Raw genomic sequence first — 22,256 nt, 5'->3', positions numbered from 1 at the left:
AAATAAAAACTACAATAGTTTGTAATAGTCAGCGATACTAAATGTTTTATCAAGATGATCGAATGTTCAATATATTCTAGCTATCTCTACTGTTTCTCATAAATTCTATTTGTAGCATGCCCTAGTTGCAACGATCGAATTCAATATTAATCGGTCCTGGCGCTTTCTAAGCTCAATATATATTACTCTCTCTCTCTACATATATATACATCTTTCTAACTCACTTGCACCCTTCCTATTCATCCCTTATCTTTTTCTCTTTCTCTTTCTACCCCACCCGCATATCGTGTCAGCTGCGTTATAATTTCATCAATAACGGAAATAACATTGCCGGCCACGAGATTATATGTTGTTGTAACCTATATGTAAATGTAATACAACAACATGAGTAGCAAGATATTAATCAATATGCGGCATACTGCATTTACAAGTTTATCAGGATGTTAATATTGTTTGCAACATTCATACAATCGTCCGTATTAATGAATTCATATTTACTCTGTTTCTATTTATTGTTATTATTTTTTTTTTCTATTCTATTCGACGTATTCTTCAAAGCAGACTTTTAATTATTATAACACACATCGACGACTAAATATAGACAACATTAAGCAAATAGACTTTTGATTTAGGTCAGATGGTAGGTTGGAGTCTGCCGAGCGCACTACTCTCGTTGAGCGAATTTTTGTAATTTATAATTCATCCCTTAACGAATGGTTGTGGGCTTGCCAGTAGACTCATACCACTTACCGGATGGAAAAACTTTATTGTTCTGCCTTGTATATAAATAGATATATATATATATTATTTCAGTAAACTCATACTAATTATGGTTTTGAATACCGCAGATATTTTTAATTATCTTTTGTAGTAAAATAATAATGCAGGGAGAGAAAAAGTAACTTTTAGAAATAGTGAATTTTCTTAAAGCTAGAAATTTTGTGTACACAGAGAGAAAAAAAAGGGAATTTTTCCAATTTTACTTAACTATGTTACATGGTAAATATTGCTTTGTTACCTACGAATTATTCTTATATTTACATTGTAAATTTTCCTATATCAACATTGGAAAATCAACTATGTAATATAGGAACAATCCCAATGTTAACATGGGAATTTTTCCTATGTTAACATGGGGAAAATTCCTATGTCGACATTGAAAAAATTCCTGTGTTAACATTGCTGGGATTCCTTTAATAACATAGGAAATTCTTCAATGTTAACATGGGAAAATTTCCTATGTTAACATGGAAATTATTCCCATGTTAACAAAGTAAAAATTCCCATGTATGTAAAAATAAAAGATTTGTAAACTAATGTTTTTTTTACGTAATTTATTAAGTAAATCAAAATTAATTAATTGAACTGATGATTATATACTGTCGGAAACACGATGTAATTTTTACGTACTCGTTTATATTAATGGAATTTATAAAAACATTTGTTCATTGGTAGGTGGTACAGAAAAATCTTAATTAAATTACACAAAATTTTTTCAGAAACTTTGAAATTCAATAACTATTGAATTCGTAGGAAATAGGACCAGGAAATAAATGAATTACTTTAAATAAATTGAACGTTTCGTCATTTATTTATGACTTCCTCAGCAACTTATTATTGTAATTCAATTGTCTATTGTATAGAAACTATGGAGAAAGACCTTATATCTTAAAATTATTGCCATAATCAGACTCATTATTATTGTAAAACTTTGATTTTAAATTAATTATTGTTAAATAAACTCAAATTTTTAACTATTACGGTTTTCTCTATGTCACAACGTCTATTACGTTTCGTCATTTATTTATGACTTCCTCAGCAACTTATTATTGTAATTCAATTGTCTATTGTATAGAAACTATGGAGAAAGACCTTATATCTTAAAATTATTGCCATAATCAGACTCATTATTATTGTAAAACTTTGATTTTAAATTAATTATTGTTAAATAAACTCAAATTTTTAACTATTACGGTTTTCTCTATGTCACAACGTCACAACCTCTATGTCACCATGTCTATTACGGTTTTCTCTATGTCAGGTTGTGACATAGAGAAAACCGTAATAGTTAAAAATTTGAGTTTATTTAACAATAATTAATTTAAAATCAAAGTTTTACAATAATAATGAGTCTGATTATGGCAATAATTTTAAGATATAAGGTCTTTCTCCATAGTTTCTATACAATAGACAATTGAATTACAATAATAAGTTGCTGAGGAAGTCATAAATAAATGACGAAACGTTCAATTTATTTAAAGTAATTCATTTATTTCCTGGTCCTATTTCCTACGAATTCAATAGTTATTTTGAAATTCAATTTTCGTAAATCTTAAAACCTTCACACATCCCTATTTTATCGCTTTAAAGCCTAAATGATAAAAATGACCGAAGTATTTGGTACTTTAGTGGTTTGAGCTTCTTGTGGACTTTTCCCATTCAACATGGAAATTTTTTCTATGCCAACAATGATATTTTACTATGTCAACATAGGAATATTTACTATGTTAACAGAGGAATTTTTTCCTTGTCAACATGGGAAAAATTCTCATGTCAATATAGAAAAAATTACTCCGGTAACATGGGAAAAATTCCTATACTGACATAGTAAGAATACCCATGTCAATAAAGGAATTTCAGCAATGTTAACCGAGGAATTTTTCCATGTCCACATGGAAATTTTTCCAATGACAGTATGGAAGATATTCCTACAATATATGGGTAAAATCCCTATAAAATATGCTTATATTCTCATTTTTCCCTAGCAAAATTTCCCATGTTAATAAAGCAAAATTCGCTATGTCAACAAGGAAATTTCTCCTAAGTAAAATTGGATAAATTCCCATGTTTTTTCTCTCCGTGCACAGTTAGACATTTTGTGTATCTGTGCACAGTGAGCACAGTCCGTGAGCACTGCTATTCAAAAACTACATTACCGATTTATTTCAAACTTGGTACACACTTTCTACGTATAAAATACCTCCCCCCAACGTTGAGGTTTAGAATTTTTTTTTACATCAAGGGGGTTTTCCAGCTACTAAACGCCGCAAATTTTTGTTAAAAATATCAGTTTTTACTTTAAATGACCATTAAAAAATGAAAAAATGAAAGAAAAAATAATTAGGGAACGTTTGAATTAAAAAAATATTTGAGTTGTAGGGATCCCGGGACCAGAATGAGACAGTTTCCTTTTTTTTAAGAGTTCGTTATCTGAATTATTTTATTGAGATTCGAAAAAATCTGACTGAGGTAAAATAGGTCAAATTTTTTTTTACTGAAAATTTCAAATTGTCTAGATCAACTTACCCTAATTTTATACTAATCATAACTAAAGATTTTTAAACAAGAAAAAATTTTTTGTCTCAGAAAATGTCTGATTTTGCTGCAAGTTTCCGTATATTTATTTCAAATTTTCTATGTAAAAATGCTTGAAAAATAAAAATATATTGACTCTGAAAAAAAAAGCAAGTGTCGATCACTAGCACTCGAGCGCGTGTGTCTCAAGCAGTTGTATTTTATATAATGATAAAATAATAAAGAACCTCAGCCAATTAACAGGGGGATAACGAGTTTCGGTGTTGATACTAGACTCTGCTAAGCAGGTCGAGTAGCTTCTAGTCTTCCGTCTCTTCACCTCAACTCATGCACTTCTCAACTTAAGTTTTCCACTCATTGGCTGGTGTATATATTTCATATCCGCGAAGGGTGTCATCGAGAGCCGGCAACCCTGACACACTCGACTGCGGTTAAAGACTTCCGCTAAGATTTTTTATAACGTCCATACATATATATACATATTCATATACGACCCTTTGGTCCGTGTGGTCACGCTTAGCTCTTTCGCAAGCTACTTTGCTCTCACACATTGAATCTTTTGTACTCTACCTAACTCTATTTCTCGTTTATGCATATATGGTTTTTTTTTTCCTTTTTTTTGCTGGTATTTCATGTTTACGCGGTTCCAACGTCATCGCAACCACGGCCTGAGCTTATACATGAGGCCGCGAGAGGTGCTCCCGTCCTATTTTTAAGCCACACAACTACAGGTTAACCGGCTAACGGGCAATCGATAACACCAGTGCAGTATTTCTCATACTCAATCTGTCTTACACTTATTTTTTTAATCTCCTATAGAAGAGAAGAGAGAATTTATAGTAACAATTACAAATGGTTCCCATGACGCATGGTAACTGTTTTTTTGAAATGCCGATTATAGGAACTGCACCTATACATATTATGGTAATAATTCTTATAAATATGGGTATACTTTCTTATTGGTATGGAAATAGTTCCTATGGAATTATGGTAATCGTTACTATGTCACTATGGCGATTAATCCTGTAATAGTATATATATAATGGTGGTCATTACTATAATATTATGGCAATTATTACCATAATGTATGGTAACCATTGCCATAATCTTATAGTAATTATTACTATAATGTAAGGTAATGATTACTATAATGTATGGTCACCATTACTGTAATATTATGGCAATTATTGCCATAATCGATGGTAACTATGACTATAATATTATGGTAATTATTACCATAATGTATGGTAACCATTACTGTAATTTTATGGTAAATATTGCCATAATGTATGGTAACCATGACTACAGTATTATGGTAATTATTACCATGATGTAGGGTAACCATTACTGTAATATTATGGTAATTATTGCCATAATCGATGGTAACTATGACTATAATATTATGGTAATTATTACCATAATGTAGATAACCATTACTGTAATGTTATGGTCATTATTACTATCATGTATGGTAACCATTATCACAGTGTATGGTAACCGTTACCACAATATATAGTAATAATTCACATATATTGTGGGAATGATGACTACAATAAATGGTAACGTTTACCATAGTATCATGGTAATGGTTACCATGTTGTTATAGAAATATTTCATATATATTATAGGTGAATGATTACCATGCGATATGGAAACTGTTACCATAATGATGAGAATTATTCCCACGGTTATGGGAACTTTTCCCAGAGTATGGGCCTATATCCCATAATTTCAAGTAATTATTACTATAAAGGTATGGGATATTTCCAATTATTTAAATTTCTCTCCGTGTATTATTAATATCAATTTTGAAAATTTTTCAAGCCTCAATCGAAATTTACCCTTTATTTTTTGACATCTATTTACTTCCGTTCATTCTCTAACCACTCTAACAGCTCATCTAAAAATTTTAAATTTCATTCTCTCTCATTCGACAAGAAAAATAATAATTTCACCATAAAAACTCACAGAATTTAATTTTATGTGAAAAATTTTAATACTAATGCATTTTATGACCTTCAGTTGATAGCTTAGATAGTAAAAAGATTCCAATATTAGAATGTATATTACTTTTGTTTAGCTTTTCTATCCACATATGTATTTTTTTTTTTTTTTTTTTTTTAATTTTTTTTTTTTTAATTTTATAGAGTACTCCAATTAGACAGTCTAGTTGGCATATTCGTTGAAAATTAATTGCAACAGCTAACTCAAACTCAGCCAGTATACAACGTCATACATATATACATATATATGTTTTGATACGTTTAGAAGAGATACATCGGCGGAATTTTATGCGGGCTGCCTCTTTCATCCACAAATGCTTGACCCAAACCACCAAAAACCACCGATGCGCAAATAAAATTCATTCCTGTGTTTGCCCGGTGGCCATTGCAACTGCAATATATATATATATATATATATATATATATATATATATATATATATATATATATATATATATGCGAAAAGCGGATGTGCGCGATGCTGCGATCCACTTTTAACCCCTGACCCGATGTCTATATATATATGTATACATATATACGTGAATGTATATATATTTTATCCCCAGCATTACTTTTACAACACGTTCACCACCCACAATAACCCGACCCTTTTTACAGTTTTCTCTCAGCAAACTTCTCTAGTTACCCAATACTCAAAGTGCACGGCTTACTAACGGCTAGATCTGCAAATTACACGAGATTGAAAGAACAACCGATGTGGATGACCAATAATCTTTTTTTTAAACGAAACCTCAATTATAAGTTCTTTTTTTTTTTGACATTTTTATTCTAAATTAAATGCGCGAAAATATAAAGAATAATTAAATCTCGTACTATTTTTTTTCTCTCTGCGATTGTAATTTATATGAATATTATAATTTTATTCCCGCGGTAATGAAAAAAAAAATTTTGCCTAAATTATAACTGCAATTAAATTTTTTTTTAAATTCTGCCTGATATATATATGTATATATATTTAATAAAGCAAAATTGTGAAATAAAAATTTTTAAGATAACTTTGAAAATAAAAAAAAAGTTAATTCGTAGCCCGAGTCCATAATAAATTTTAGCGTTAAAATAATTTCTACTGAAAAGCAATTAATTTAAATAAATAATAAGCTGACATTATAATTTTTAGCAATAAATATAAATCATGCAAAATACCATCCAGATACCAGAGAGACAGAGGCATAGTTCATTTTTTTTTTTTAATTGTATCGTTAATAATCAATTAACTTTAATTATAACAATTAAATTGTTATACAGTCGACTACCCGTCATAAGCCTGGTCTAGGGGACAGTGGAAATTTTTCTTGAAATTTCAGTCACCCACTACCGTGCGTAGTTTTGTTCTCGACTACTCGTTATAAGCCTGTGTTTATTTTATATCATTTTAAACGTCATATTTACGTTTTGTCACATGCACCAGTGTCCCGATTTTTCTAATGCTTATAGCGGTAAAATAAATACTTATCTTTTTACACAAATAATAAATATGATGACAGCGGTATTAATTACAGTAATAATAATAATAATTGTTATTGCTCAACGTAATGCTCAATAAAACTTTTAAATTGTAACAGAAGCTTTAATTGTAATTAATCATTACAAATATCAACAATAAATAATATTTATAAAATTATTATCCGCGAAAGATCGATAGTAAATTTTTATCATTAATTTTGATATTTTCAGGGTGGCCACAAAGCAATGATTTCAAAATTCCCTGATATTTCCCGGGTTTCCAGTAAAGTTTTTCACATTTTTCCATGATTTAGAAATTTTATTCGTATCATTTAGATATTCAAAGTTTTTAATATATTTTCATTTTTAATAATTAAATTTGATAATTAAATCATGCGAGAAACCAGAAAAAATGGCAATAAAATAAATTAATATTGCCTACTTTTGATTATTCGATGTTAAAAATGTATAAGTTAAAATATTTAATAAGAAATTTTATTATTTAAATAAATTCAAAATACACTGGTTACAAAAAAATTAAGGGATATTCAAAAATCTTCAAATTTTTTAGTAATTTTCAACAGTTTGTAACTCGAAGGAAAATGGTCGTACAATAAAAATAAAAATTCAAACTGTAGCTTCAAGTGTCTAGTTTTCTGATCTGGGTCTTTAAATTTTTTCATTATGCACGTTTCCGGAGCAATCAAAATTCAATCATAATTATCGAAAAAAATTTATTGAAGCTCGAAGACCGTTTTTAAGACGAGCAAAAATTTGGTAAATTTCTTTTTCGATAGTTTTCTTAGGATTACTTCGGAACCGCACATAATAAAAAAATTTTGAAACCAGATCAGAAAACTAGACACTTGAAGCTACAATTTGCCTTTTTTGTTTTTGTAGTATGACCATTTTTCTTCGAGTTACAATCTGTTGAAAATCACTTTAAAATTTGAAATTTTTTTAATATCCCTTAATTTTTATAACTAGTGTATAATTGAAAATTTTTTAAATTTTGAACTGCTACAATTTAATTCCCGGATACTTTTCGAAATTCCCTGACATTTCCATGATATTTCCCGGTTGCATTAAATTCCCTGATAATTCCCGATATTCCCGGTTCGTGGCCACCCTGATTTTGTTCCTCTTGTTAGTTTATAATTTATCGAATTTTAACGGAGACTTATAACGGGATGTCTGCTACGAAACTCAAAAAAGTGGTTAAGTGGGGGCTGTTTGGACTCAGTACCTGCCGATTTAGGGGAAGAGGCTTATGAAGTACAGGCTTATGACCAGTAGTCAACTGTACACAAAAAATATATTTTCTTATTAATAAATAGAAAATTAAATTACAATAGAAGTACTTGGACTTTTTTTTATCTTATAAAAATTATTTTAGCAGTAGAAAAATTATATAGAACGATTTGATAATGAAGATGATAAAATTTAACGACCAGACCGGAAGCAATAATAATATAATATAAAAATATGAATACGCCCGACAGTGACCGTAAAAAAATTTAACTCAATTAAAAGTAACACGTGAGTCAGTAAAAAATTATAAAAATTCTGTCGAGTCAAAAAAAATAAATTTAGTAATCGGATTAGTTTTTTATAATAAATTACTATTAGTATGAAAAAGAGAAAAAGTGAAAAGGAATGATATGAAATGATAAATAATTTAAATTTACTAAACGATAAAAGACGCGCTCTGCCCTCTTTGTTCTACTTTGCAAATTAAAAATAATTTTTCAAAATAAAAAACAAAATTATTTAATTCAAATTAAATAATAATCCATTTAGCGAATATTTGCGTACGCAAATTTTTGTTTACTATATTTATAAAAATAAGCTAAATATGAAGCTCTAGTGGTAAATATTTGTCGACAAATATATAAAGTAAAAATCAATGACGATTAAATAAAGTATAAATAAATAAAAATTCGAGCTTCACAATTATTGCATTATTCCAACGACGTTACAAATTTTATTGATGGGGTTTCGTTCAACACTCGCTTCTGATTGTTTGCAATTGATTTATTTATTAGTTTATATTGTGACGATGAACTCGCTGGTTAGCTATATTTTACTGAGTTATTTTATTGAGGATTGTATAGTTCGATTTAATTAATAATTAATAGTTAATAATTAATATCAGATGCGGATGTATAATAATAATAATAATGAACGAAACCCCCGATATTTAACTCACGAATAGAGAGCAGAGAGGTTGATCGTCCGATATCGTACCGTGTCGCCTACCTTCTTCTCCCATTGGAGAACATAGGGCACTGGATGCTCACCGGGAAACTCAACATGACAATTGAAGACAACACTTTCACCCAAAATAGCTGTTATATGAACTGCATCCTGATGACAGAGGCCTGAAAATTGTTTTTTACTGTTATCATCTAGGTTAGTATTATATAAAAATATATATGTGTATTAATTATAGAACGTCATTTAAAGATAGGGATGCCGGTAAAATTTTTCAAACGTCCTATTACTGTATATTTTGGATATACTATGTTATAATTTGAGTTTTTAAGCTGTGAAATTTAAGGAAGTACGGAATTTATGAGTGATTCGAATTAATTTTGAATTTTGAATTTTTCAAAAATTTTCTGTAGGGTTCAAATGATAAAGGAAGAATATTTTTTCATAAATTCGGTATTACTGAGTGTATTTTATGATATTGCGCCATTTGAAGCCTTGAAATTTGAGGAAATACGGAATTTATAAGCAACGGATTAATTTTGAATTTTGAACTTTTTGTAAGACTTCTATGATAAAGAAGGAATATTTCTTCATAGGTTCGATTCTGCTGAGAGTATTTTATTATATTGTGCCCTTCCAAGCCTTGAAATTTAAAGGAATACGGAATATATGAGTAATCCAGGGCAATTTTGAACTTTTCAAAAATTTGTGTAGGGCTTATATGAAAAAGAACTTGTGTTTTTTTAAAGATTGGGTTCTGCTGAGGGTATTTCATTAGACTTTGCCCTTCCGAGCCTTGAAATTTGAAAAAATACGGAATTTATGAGTATTTTAGGGCATTTTTGAATTTTGAACTTTTAAAAAATTTGTGTAGGGCTAAAATAATAAAGATCATGTATTTTTTTTATAGATTGAGTTCTACTGAAAGTACTGAGTTATTACTCGCATTTTTACGTCTGAAAATTCAAGGTAATACGGAATTTCCGAGCAATTCGAGGTAATTTTGAAATTCAATCTTTTTCAAAATTTTTTTGTAGGGTAAACATAATAAAAAACTTGTATTTCGTTATGGATTAAGTTCCGCTGAGGGCATTTCATTATATTTTGCCCTGTCAAACCTTGAAATTCAAAGAAATACGGAATTTTCGATAAATTTAGAGCAATATTGAATTTTAGGCTATTTCAAAAATATTTTGCAAGACTAATATGATAAAAATAGTGTATTTATTTATAGATTGGATCCCGCTACGCGTATTTTACTGAAGTTTACCCTGTGAAGTCATCAAATTCAAGAAAATACAGAAATAATGAAAATTTTTGACTTGAAACTTTTTCCAAAATCTTTTATAGATCCAATATCTTTTTAAGCCTTCAAATCCATCAAACAAGGAAACTATAAGCCTTATGGTAAAGCACAAACATTTTTTCTGTCATGCAACTTTTTTTTTTTTTTAATTTTGAATTAAAAATCTATAATTCATACATTTGGTCAAGTATCGAAAAAAAAAAAATTTATGCTATACCATCGTATACTAGAGGCTAAATTCATAAATAATTTTTTTGTATAGAGAAGTATTTCAGTATTTTCTATAAAAATGTATAAAAGTTAATTTATTCATAACTCGCTAAAAAAATAGAATTATTTAAAACTGATAAATAATTCCCACAGAATTAAAACTCAAAAAAAAATTACATAGAAATGCTTAATGAAAAACAATGTTTTTTTTTTTTTTTCTACAAATTGCAAGAAATGTGCTAGAAGCCTTGACTTTCCCACAGTATTTTTAAAACATTTATGCGGGAATGACAGGAAGAAAGGAAATATATTCACTAGAGGGAATGAAGAATAGTGAGAATAGATAATTAAAACTGTTGTTATATTTCGACAAATTCTCACGCAGCTCTAAGGTATTAAATTAGCACGAGGTAATTAAATAATTACGCAAGAGAAAGAGCAGATAGTTTATGAACAAGTAGGAAAGAGGAATACATAATTTATTGAATTCCAGTAAAAGAAAAGTAGTGAATTTTTTGATTTTTCCTCGAAAACAAATAAAATCACGAGTTTTACAACCAATCGTGTTCATTGTTGCGGTATATATTGTTAAGTAATTACAAAGTACCTGGTGTAATGAGTAGAACAACGCCAAGTAGTAACGTTCCAACGAGCATTTCCGTAAATTGTCGGAAGCCTCTGCACCTTCGTAACCTTCTTCTCTCCATCTCCTCGTTCTCTTGATCCACATTCTCAATTACACTAGTGTCGCTTCTCAAATTGTTAAATGATGCTTCCAGACTCTCTTGTCGATAGTTTCCCTGCTTCAGACTCACCAACTTGTCTTTAACAAGACATGGCCACGCAATGCTGCTGTCTTGCGCCCTCAACTGACGTTTACCGCGTGTTTTGCCGATCCCAAGACAGGTGGGCTGGCCGGAAGTGAAGCCTGCTGTTGTCCAGGGAATCGATCTTGAATTTTTTAAATATTTTATTATAGCAATAAACTATCATTTTTCACTTTACTTTTAGGGTTTCATTTATACTTCATTGATAATTATAATATAGTAATAATATTGATACGATCCCGAGTCAAAAACAAATTCTAGTTTAGTCCTCAAAGCCTCGATTTCTTTGATGTTTTATTTGCCGCCCAGAAAGTTACTCTACTTTAATACTCAAAATCCTCAATGAAAACTATGAGGTCTAAATGCGAATTAGTGATGCGCAATCGAAATCGAACAATCGACGTTAAAAAAAAATCAATTCTTTTTTTTGAAAACGATTTTTAAGCATCGATTTTTTGTGAAATTAATCAAAGAAAAAATTAATTTTTCAAAGTTATTAAATCAAATATTATAAAAATTATTTGACTAATATACAGCTAAATAAATGATAAACAACTAAAGCGAAATGATTAAAGTTAGATAGGCAATTTATAATTTTATAGATCAAAATTTTACGCTATTTAAAAATTAAAAAATAACCGATTTTAACAATCGATTTTTATTAAAACGATTCTACAACTTTAAAGTTGCGATGAAATAATCGATATTTCACAAAAAAAAATTATTAATTAAATACATATTCGTTTTTACACAATTTTACACAATAGATTGTTAAGCTATCGGTTTTGCAACTATTAAGTTGTGAAAAAAAAAATCGATTTTGTCAGTAATCGATTGTTTAGAAACGATTAATCGCCACCATCGATTGTCTTCAGTCGATTATATTCAATTATGAAAAATCGAAGAGTTGCTTCGATTTCGGCAACACTAATGCGAATAATTTATCGATTTTTAATTATAAGTAAGACCTCAAAATCCGCAACGAATGAAAAGTTATACTTCGGACTTTTAAAAATTTTAGATAGAAAAGGGAGGGGAGAAAATACGTCGAATGAGACTTTTGAGGTTTAAATGTAGATGAAATTATTCCTGTATATTTTGAGTATTTTGAGGCTCTAATCCAGATTGTGTTATTCCAGTTTAGTCCTCAAAGTGGTAAAATAGGTCATAACTACTACTTTGAGGACTAAACTAGGATAACTTTCTATCCTGTTGTCAGTCTTAAAATTCTAAATTGATCCTCAAAAACCTCATTGAGAACTTTGAGACCTAAATCCGAATTTGTTTTTTGACCCGGGATAAATTAGTATTACAGTTTTTGACAGAAAGCGATGTATATAAAAGATAACACGCCACTGTGGCCGAATATTACTACGACTTTTTTTTTATTCATGAAATATTTTCAGTTATATACATTAGATTTAATCTACCACCGTCTGGAAATAATATATACAAAAACGAAGGTCAAAAAAAAATTATAGTTATTATTATTACTTAATGTAAAATTTGATTTAATTTAAGATAAAACGCTATTATTAATTGATTAAAGTATTTATAATTCATTCGTCAGAAATATATTTTATAATATAACGTATATATTTTGCCGGAAAAATGCCTCATGCTCTAATTATGATCATTCGTTTTCTCATGAGAGAAAAACTGCGACTTTCTTTCCGAAATCAGGGCAGGAATTTTAAACTTTCCGCGCAGATATGGTAAAAACTTTATTATGAGTGACGGAAAATTTTCATTTCCGATTCACTTCAATGTACTAAATTTAATTTGGTCTTCATTTCAATTGAATTTATATTTACAATCAACTTCACTCTTTTAAAACGGATCAGTGAAAATTTTTAAATGAAAAGTACTGACAGTTTATATTCACTATTTATTTTATAAAAAAAATCACAGGAAAATATGATAGCACTTATTATTTAGTCGCAAAATAATAAACGACAATAATCTAGGGGTGTACGAATCGAATCGAATATAACTTTTCGAATCATTCGTCAATTTTCGAATTATTTGTAACTTTTCAAATCACTCGATTCGAATCAAGAAAATTCTGATCAGATTTCAGACGTATACAATTTTTATTTAATGGAAAGCTTATAGTTTTTAAAGTAACCAAACATGATCTTTTCGTATATTCATGTCTGAGCTCTATTTATCCTGACAAAAATTTGAATTAAGGTACCCGTGGGTAAGAAGGCCTGTCGGGTAATAAGGCTTAAGTGACAGAAATGATGTTTAAAATAATCGCCTCCGCTAAAGGCTACTCTTGTAGAAGAGTCTTGCATAGAGATGTTACGACAAATTTATAGAGTCCCGATACCACTAATTCGAAAGTTCGAATCGAATAGTTCGATTTGATTCGATACGAATAATCTGTAAGTTTGAACTATCCGCACATCCCTACAATAATCTAATCAGTCTATAGACAATATTTAAATTTAGCATTGAAAAGTGACATGACTATCTATTGTATCGATTTTACTATATATAAACATTAGAATAATTTATCGCTCTTATCATTGCGCAAAATGTTTGGTCTCATAGCAAGAAGATAACCATACATGCAAGGGCTGTCTCGTTTTCTAACAATTACTGTCAATAATACAAATATCGACCAAACATATATTAGATTAGTTACTCTTCGCTATTTTCAAGTTAACTGACGTTGTTCAAATCATCATAAATAACATGGATAAAAAAAAATGATTATTTTTAAAAAATCGAGTTTTTTTTAATTGATATAATTATTTCTGGTAACCTGTGCAATATTCCGTTACTTTTAATCCAATACAATATTTTTTCATTCATTAATAAACAAATTGATTGGAATTTTCTTTGATGTGCAAATAATATTATTGCGAACATATCAATTAACTGAAAATTTTTAATTTAAAACTTTTAACCAGTTAATTGTACGATTGCAAACGCGACTAGCAATTGCCTAAAAAATGTTCAATACAATTTTAAGCTTATTGATGAAAACCGATGCAATTTGGAAATATTTTAAATTACGGTATTTTTCATTGACGATGTTTTTTTGTTATATATTTTAATGAAAAGCATTTCGTTAAAACTCGTGTAAAAAAATCTGAAAAACGGTTTACCCAGCGGGAAAATCCCATACCAGAATTTTCCGCTGTTTTTAAGCTCAGAGAACTGAGTCTCGATTTTCTATAGAATTTCTTCGACAGCGATCCTGATCAAAATTAAGGGATTCGTGGGATATTTGGAAGTCTCGGGGGGGGGGGGGGGGGTCAGACAAGTCTTCTGGGTGAACACTAACACATAGAAGTAAAGGGAAAAATTTTTTTCCTCATCAGCACCGAGACCTCAGTCTAGATTTTCTATCTATTTTCTATAGAATCTTTATTGATTCTCTATAAAATTTCTATAGAATTTCTTAGCCGTTGGTTTTAAAGTCTGTTTTCTAATGTTTTTGAAACCAAAAAAATTTTTGAGTCAAATTATTTTTGCTTAAAAAGTTCAGAAAAATGTTTCTATAAAGTACTTAGTTGGAAATTTTTTTTACTCTCAAATTTTTCGGAAGTTCCAAAAATGATCAACTCAAAATTCAGAAACGCTTTAAATAAAAACTTTTCTGTTATGAACTTTTTTGAAACGATCTCTTCTTCTACAGAAGTTTTAACGAAATGTTTTTCATCAAAATATATTACAAAGAAATATCGTCAACAAAAAATACCGTAATTTGAAATACTTCCAAATCGCATCGGTATTTATTAATAAGCTTTAAATTGTATTGAACTTTTTTCAGGCAATTGCTATTCACGTTTGCAATCGTACAATTAACTCGTTAAAAGTTTTCAGTTAATTGATGTGTTTGAACACATCGCGATCGCGATAATATTATCGGCACATCAAAGAAAATTCAAATCAATTTATATATTAATGAATGAAAAAATAGTCTATTGGATTAAAAGTAACGGAATAACGAACAGGTTATGCATTTTTTTGGAAAATTTTTAGACCAAATTTTTTGTTACACGGAAAAGTAATTTTTTCTAGATTATTTTTACCTAATTTTTTTATTAATAATGTAACTGAGTTAATATTTGAGCATTAAATAATCAGTACAGTTGTATTTTGTACGGATAAAAAATGGGTTGAGTAAACTAAAATAACAAGGAAAATATAAATGTGCATATAGCAAAAAGATTTATGACATACTATAAATATATTTAAAATAAAATTACCTCTCGTCATCGAGAGAATAAACTTCCGCAGAACATTCATTCTCTAAGGGCTGTAAAAATTTTCGAGAACTTTTAGTTCTTCTGGATGTCGTTTTAATAAGCCGCCGGTGGAGGTCCGTGGCCTGTAGCCCTCCTCCGCCCTCCATTCCCCAGCTCCCATAGTACCTGAACAAACAATAATCAATTTTTATTGATAAAAGCTGAAATATATATGAAACATTATTCTAAATTTAAATTTATAGTTTTATCAGACTTTTTTTAACAAATATTTCTATGATTTTTTAAAGTAAAGTTCAGAATATTTTTGTAATTTTCCAAAACGTAGAGATAGGATTTAAATATTTGAATTTTCAAAATTTTAATATTTAATCTTGATTTCTAAAACTCTGTAGTCTGCAAGCACGTAAACGTGAGAACATTATCATCAAAGGTTTTCGAACTTTCTAAGATCTGATTAGATTTTAAGATTAACGATTCGAGTACTTTTTGAGTTACTTTCTATTTTTAAAAAATTTTAAAAACTATTATTCAAATCTTCCCTTCAAGATATCCGAGCTAATTGGCTAATTTAAATTACACTTGCAAAGTAAAGTTTTGTTGACAGTAAAATTTCTTTAATTTTGTAGCATCAAGTTTTTTTCTAAATATACACGCAGAGAATTTCATAGTAAAAATTCCCCAATATTTTTAGGTTACGGTAGAATACCTTGATATTTTTGAAAATTATACTAACATGTTTTAGTCATTTTTAATAAAATCTTATTAACAGGGGTTCGTACTTCTCTCTCTATTACACTCAAGTCCACGAACGGTACTATCTTTGTTGCACTTGTGCAATAAATGGAAACTTTGGCCGAGTTTTTCTCTTATAAACGAATATTTTCAAACATTTTAAGCGCACTTCGCTAGATTAGACAGTAGTGCACCAATGTGCGGTCTGTATTTTAATTGTATTTAGAGATTTTGTTTCCGAAAAAAACTCAGCCGAAAATATCTAATAACCCCTGTTAAGATATACTCTTAGGTATAAATATTTTTACTAATACACAACACAGTAGTATTTCTGACTTATCAAAAAATCTATTACTTTATATTAAAATGTATTTACAATAAAAAGTAACCGCAAAACTATGAGCAAGAGAAAATTTATCAGTTTAAATTTGAAAAATCCAACTTCTTTAGTACCTTGTACGCAGCATAGTAATTTTATCAAAAGTCTGTTAAATTCGAGTTGGTTCGGAAATATTCGGCTCTTTTCGTTCATTCTAGTACTGATAGGTTAGAAAGAGTTACGTGACGTATTGAGGCGTAAGCGAGCATCTCTATGTAGAACATCTCGTAAATTTGTTTTAATATTATAACTATAGATATTTGTTTCGATACAGGAATGTGCGAATAATTTGAACTTCTGAATTATTCGTAAGTTTTCGAATTATTCAAAAATTTATGAATAGTTCCAAAATTTCCATTTGAACGACTTGAAATTGAAATTTTTTTTTTCCAATAACTCAAATTTTCGTCAGAGGTAAACAGAGCTCAGACACGAATTTACAAAAAAATTATTTTTGGTAACTTTAAGAACTAAGCTCTATTAAGTAAAAATTGAATATTTGAAAACTGATCAGAATTTTCTCGAGTAATTTGAAAAATTACAAATAATTCAAAAATTCGAATTTTGAATCGAATAATTACATTGATAGAAGTATTTATTTGATATTAATAAATGTATTTATTTGAAACAGTTTTCAGCATTATTTGGCTGAAATAAGTATTTGTTTGTCTCAAATATAGATTTATTAATAGTTGATAAATCTCATATTTGAGTTTGAGTGAACATCGCTGCGATATTTGACAACCGTGCCACTTTATGTTTATAACCTCGAATGGAATGAGTATTATCGTCAATAGAGATTTATTACAATATTTACTTTTTTTATATATTTTGTATAACAATTTTTATTCTCAATTCAAATTATTAGGTGTGTTATTTTCTTTAAATAAATAAAACTAAACAGTCCTATAAATTATTTGTCATAATCTTGCTTAATTAAATTCATGTGTCATTTCTTCCTATTCAAATAAGCCATTTATTAACTATTAATAAATATTTATTTGGTTCAAATATATACTTCTATCAGTATATATTTGACTCGAGCACGATTCGCACACCCCTATTTGAATACTTATGGGATTTTTGATAAATTTAATAAATGAACTATTCTTATTATTTCCAACTATGATTGATTTGAATGAATAAATTATAATTAATTTTACAAATTAATATGCCTATATTTTGTCGTTACTAAATGATTGCATGGATGTTAAGTCATCGAATGCACCTGACCTAATTTTTAAACTTTCTTTTTTCGTATGTTTTAAAAAGGCAACTGATTATAACCACAAATAAGTAATTTTTTAGCTACGATGACTTTTATTGTTATAAATTCAAAAATTATTTACCCCTGCCGTTTCGCCGCCACCACCGCTGTCCGTCTCGTCTATATATTTGGTTGGCGCCAACGTAAAATATTGTTTAACCTCCACAAATTCCAAAAGATAGCATTACCTGTAACAAAAAGTCAATGGATTGATAAGTGAATATTTCAACCACTCATAGATTTAATATATACATTCAAAATTCAAAATAATAAATTGAGTTATTTGAGCTCTATTTTATTAAATGAATATAATTCCTTAATAAACTATACGTAATTAAAACAAATATTTCTGATAAATTGAGTTGAAATTGGAAATTAATCCTTTATTGACTAATCGTGTTACCATGAAATATATATACTGATACACAATTATTTACTTCTATTGCAATCTATAATTCATTTCAATTGCGATTAAAGGAAAAATAAAAAATTTGATTTTATAAAATAACTAGAAGAAGAATTTAATTTTTTTAAATAATGAAAGCAGTTCATTAATAGTAAGTCGCCCGAAAAATATCATGTTAACATTCATAAGAATATATATATATCTGCAGAATAAAATGGACGATAAAAAAAAAGTTTATAATATATTGTATCCGTAACTAATGAAAAAAGAACATGAAATAAAAATAGTAGAGATACTCGGAAAAATTGTCCTATGGAGGAACAGACTCAACTAATTGGTCCATGTCACACGCCCACACCCTCAAACGATCCTAAATGTCCTCAGTAATTGATCATGTAGATATATATTGCGACAAATATATGTACAGTACAATACATAGCTATACATTACTATGAATTGTCAATATAAATTTGATGTTTCGGATTGTAAACTTTTTTATTGACTTTATTTAAACTGTAGCTTTTCCTGAATTTTCTCTCCCAAGGGAAGTAATCAAAGCTTACATTAATTAATCAGAAAATTAAATTTTTTTATAAAATCTATGTAATTAATTAATCAGATTTTAATCAATAATATTTTTCATCAATTGTTCAAAATATGCAATATTAATTCTTCGGTAATTTTTGGTATTAATGAGAAATCATTTTTGAATACTCCCCCAATCGCTATTTGGTAGCAAACTGACGTCAAAGTGTGGGCCAGTTTGGTGTCAACTGCCCGCATAAAAATATCATGTATGGTAAACATATATTAAAAAATATATGTTACAGATATAAATATATATGTGACGAGACATGAAATCTTATATAGAACTATGTATAGATTTTCGCCGATTTTATTATATTTCTATATATGTTTTCTCTTATATGATTTCATATATTTCCGTATAAGTTCAATATATTATTTATATATTTGAAAACTTATAATTTTAATATATTCAAGAATAAATGTTATTTATATATGGAAACAAATAAGAATACATATATAATTCATCATTATATCGCACGATATATGTACCATGTACTTAACTTTATAAATTTTTGTATATTTTTCGATATATAGAACCATATAAGTCTCCCCATATATGTAAGAATAAATAAAATCTATTCTTTTCTGTCTTCCTCTCTCTGTTATAAGATTCAAACATTGTGTTCAGAATATATATGTGTGCTAGCTTACAAATTTACATATATAATTATCAATATATGTAATACATATATGTGCTAACTTATAAGTTTACATATATGATTATAAATATATATAATACATGTATTAACTTATAAACTTACGCATATAATTAATTATATTAAAACTTACTATATTATATATAAGAAAATATATATCGTTTTTGGCTACTTATATGGTCCCATATTGATTATATATTTATATATTTTTCTATATATATTTATCATACATGGTATTTTCATGCGGGTGTTGTCGCAAATGGACGTCAAATGTCTAGCAAAAGTTGGAAAACAAAATTCGCTGTCTATTTGTCGTCAATTTTACCCCTGTAGGTATATATATATATATTCTTATGCCATCTACTGGCTATAAATTACATTTAAAAACGGAAACAAAAATCACCAAAACTTCGTCTACTGAAAGCCAACTGACAGCAACTTTTTGCTTTACAATTTTTGCTGCTAAACTGACGTCTACTGACGAAATTATTGGCAGCAAACTGCCCCAATTTGACAACAAATTTGGAAAATCTAAGATTTGAAGTCAAATTGACGTTAAATGGACAGCAACTTTTGCTTTGCAACTCTGACTTGAGGGGCTGGTGCCTTAAAATACAACTGTTGGTACAAACAGATAAAAAAGATATCTAATTACCCGAGTATAATGACGTCACAAGATATAAATTATATTTTACGGCACATGGTAGATACAGGACGGATATTAAATAATCAAAGCACTGGTTACTTATTAACTATCCAATTAAACTTTTCATCAAACTATCAAAATCAGTTAGCGGCTGGTCTAAAATTTAATTAAATGTCAGATCAACCCTTGCTGCAGAAATGTTACAGATTATTTTTTCATAGTTTTTTATTTTATACATACAGTATAATATTAATATAAGACACGAGGTGTGAAGATTGACGTACAAGCCGTAGGCCATTATGTCAACACAAGAGTAACTCATATTCATCTGGACTAAATATATATATGCATACAACAGTTTTTGAGAAAATTACGACGAATAACTCGTAGCATGCCCACAGATTAATTGCAATGATATTTAATTAAAAATTAAAGAGGCTTGTAACTGACTTTGACAGTTTGATGAAAAGTTTAATAGGATGTTAAGTCAGTAGCTGACAGTTGATCTATTCTATGCACCAATTGTGCTTTTTTGCAAATTGCATGATAGCTGTTTAAGCTACAAGTCAGAAAAGTATCAAATTATGAAATAGGTTTTATTTCCAGAATGGGCCGATAGGCTGTGCAGTGACACCGCACAACCATAGGCAACTTTTGGAAATAACTCATGTCAAATTCACTATTTTTTTTACTCACAGCTTGCAATATTCTATGCAATCCATATTTTAAAAGTTTAATTATGGATAAGTTGCCCAATCAAAACGATGTTCCAATCATACGATATGAAAACCATTTCCATCATACACGGTAAGAAATGCATGACGTTCAACACCATGCTGGTATGGTCTCAAACAGATGCTAAAATAGTATGTGAAATATTCCAAGACAGTATTGTAACGAGTCCCAGAAGTATGGCGTTATTTACTATACTGTATAGTACTGGAGCTATTGTATTGCTCACACGTATGCATAACAGGCACGGCGAAACAGCATGGCCCTGAGACCCATACTACAATGCCGAGGGCACAATGCTACTAGTTTTTCCCGCCATAATTTCTGGCGTGTCAATCAATGTATGCTATCGTATTACCACCAAAACTATATAGATGTCGTTAGACTAGGTTTATCAGCCAAAAGCAATGTGGATACGGCAACGCAGTATGGGCCTGACGGCCATACTGACATTGCGGCGTCCGCGACAACTATTGCCAATGTTACTATCCCCGCAATGGTTGAATCATCTATGCATACAATATTATAACCTATAAAAATCTTTGATACCATATAGTATGGCGTTCACGCCCATACTGGCATAGCGATATCCGCAAAATATTTCTTACCGTGTATATTGTAATTGTAACCGTAAATTTCTCTACTTGTAATGTATTTATAACATCGAAACCAATCGCATTATTTTTATTTCAGTGAAATAAACGTATATATCGTAAAATAATATCATGGTATAGTTACAACCAAGAATTAGCCACTTCTCAACCGCTATTTATCGTTCAAAAATTGAATTTGCAAAGCACGTATTCCATAAAATATACTTTATGTGCACATGACGTCATTATACTCTTTTATGATTACATATCCTTATTACCATCTATACGGAACATAATATTTTAAGGCGCCATCTATTGGCCTGTTAGAGACATCCTCTTAGGATGTGCTACAAAAACATTTTTATATGGAAACCTTGATATATATCTAATGTCAAGGGATATAAGAAACTCATATATTGGCATGCTCGTCTGCGAATTTTGACACCTCGCGTCTTATACTCATTTGTACTAGATATATGTACTGTTATATTATTTATAATAAGATTTTCCACTATACCAACCTAATATTCATCATATTCTAAACAGCGGAAGTAAATAAATTGCAATAAAAATTTTCTGTATTTATTTTCATTCCTTGAGAATGTAGTGTAGTTAAAATTATCTATTTATATTACGGCGAGCATGGATCTAACTTTGATTCGTCTTATAAAATTTGAGTGATCTAAGTCTTG

General features: G+C 29.1%; 1 protein-coding gene across 1 annotated transcript in view; it reads right to left on the bottom strand.

Moving 5' to 3' along the window:
• The window catches only part of LOC130675008 (protein turtle-like), a 63,781-nt gene extending 41,971 nt beyond the window's left edge, over positions 1–21,810 (bottom strand). Inside the window, exons 1-5 of the mRNA XM_057480464.1 lie at positions 21,790–21,810; positions 18,026–18,063; positions 15,566–15,730; positions 11,120–11,463; positions 9,042–9,163 (exon numbers count right to left, since the gene is read on the bottom strand). Coding sequence (XP_057336447.1) covers positions 9,042–9,163; positions 11,120–11,463; positions 15,566–15,730; positions 18,026–18,063; positions 21,790–21,810 — 690 coding nt within the window. The remainder of the gene's footprint in view (positions 1–9,041; positions 9,164–11,119; positions 11,464–15,565; positions 15,731–18,025; positions 18,064–21,789) is intronic.
• Positions 21,811–22,256: the final 446 nt, after the last annotated feature.

This window comes from Microplitis mediator, chromosome 9 (assembly GCF_029852145.1).
Source record: "Microplitis mediator isolate UGA2020A chromosome 9, iyMicMedi2.1, whole genome shotgun sequence".
In the NCBI taxonomy this organism is placed as follows: domain Eukaryota; kingdom Metazoa; phylum Arthropoda; class Insecta; order Hymenoptera; family Braconidae; genus Microplitis; species Microplitis mediator.
Note: the sequence above shows the minus strand (reverse complement) of the source record. Positions and strands in the feature narration are given on the sequence as shown.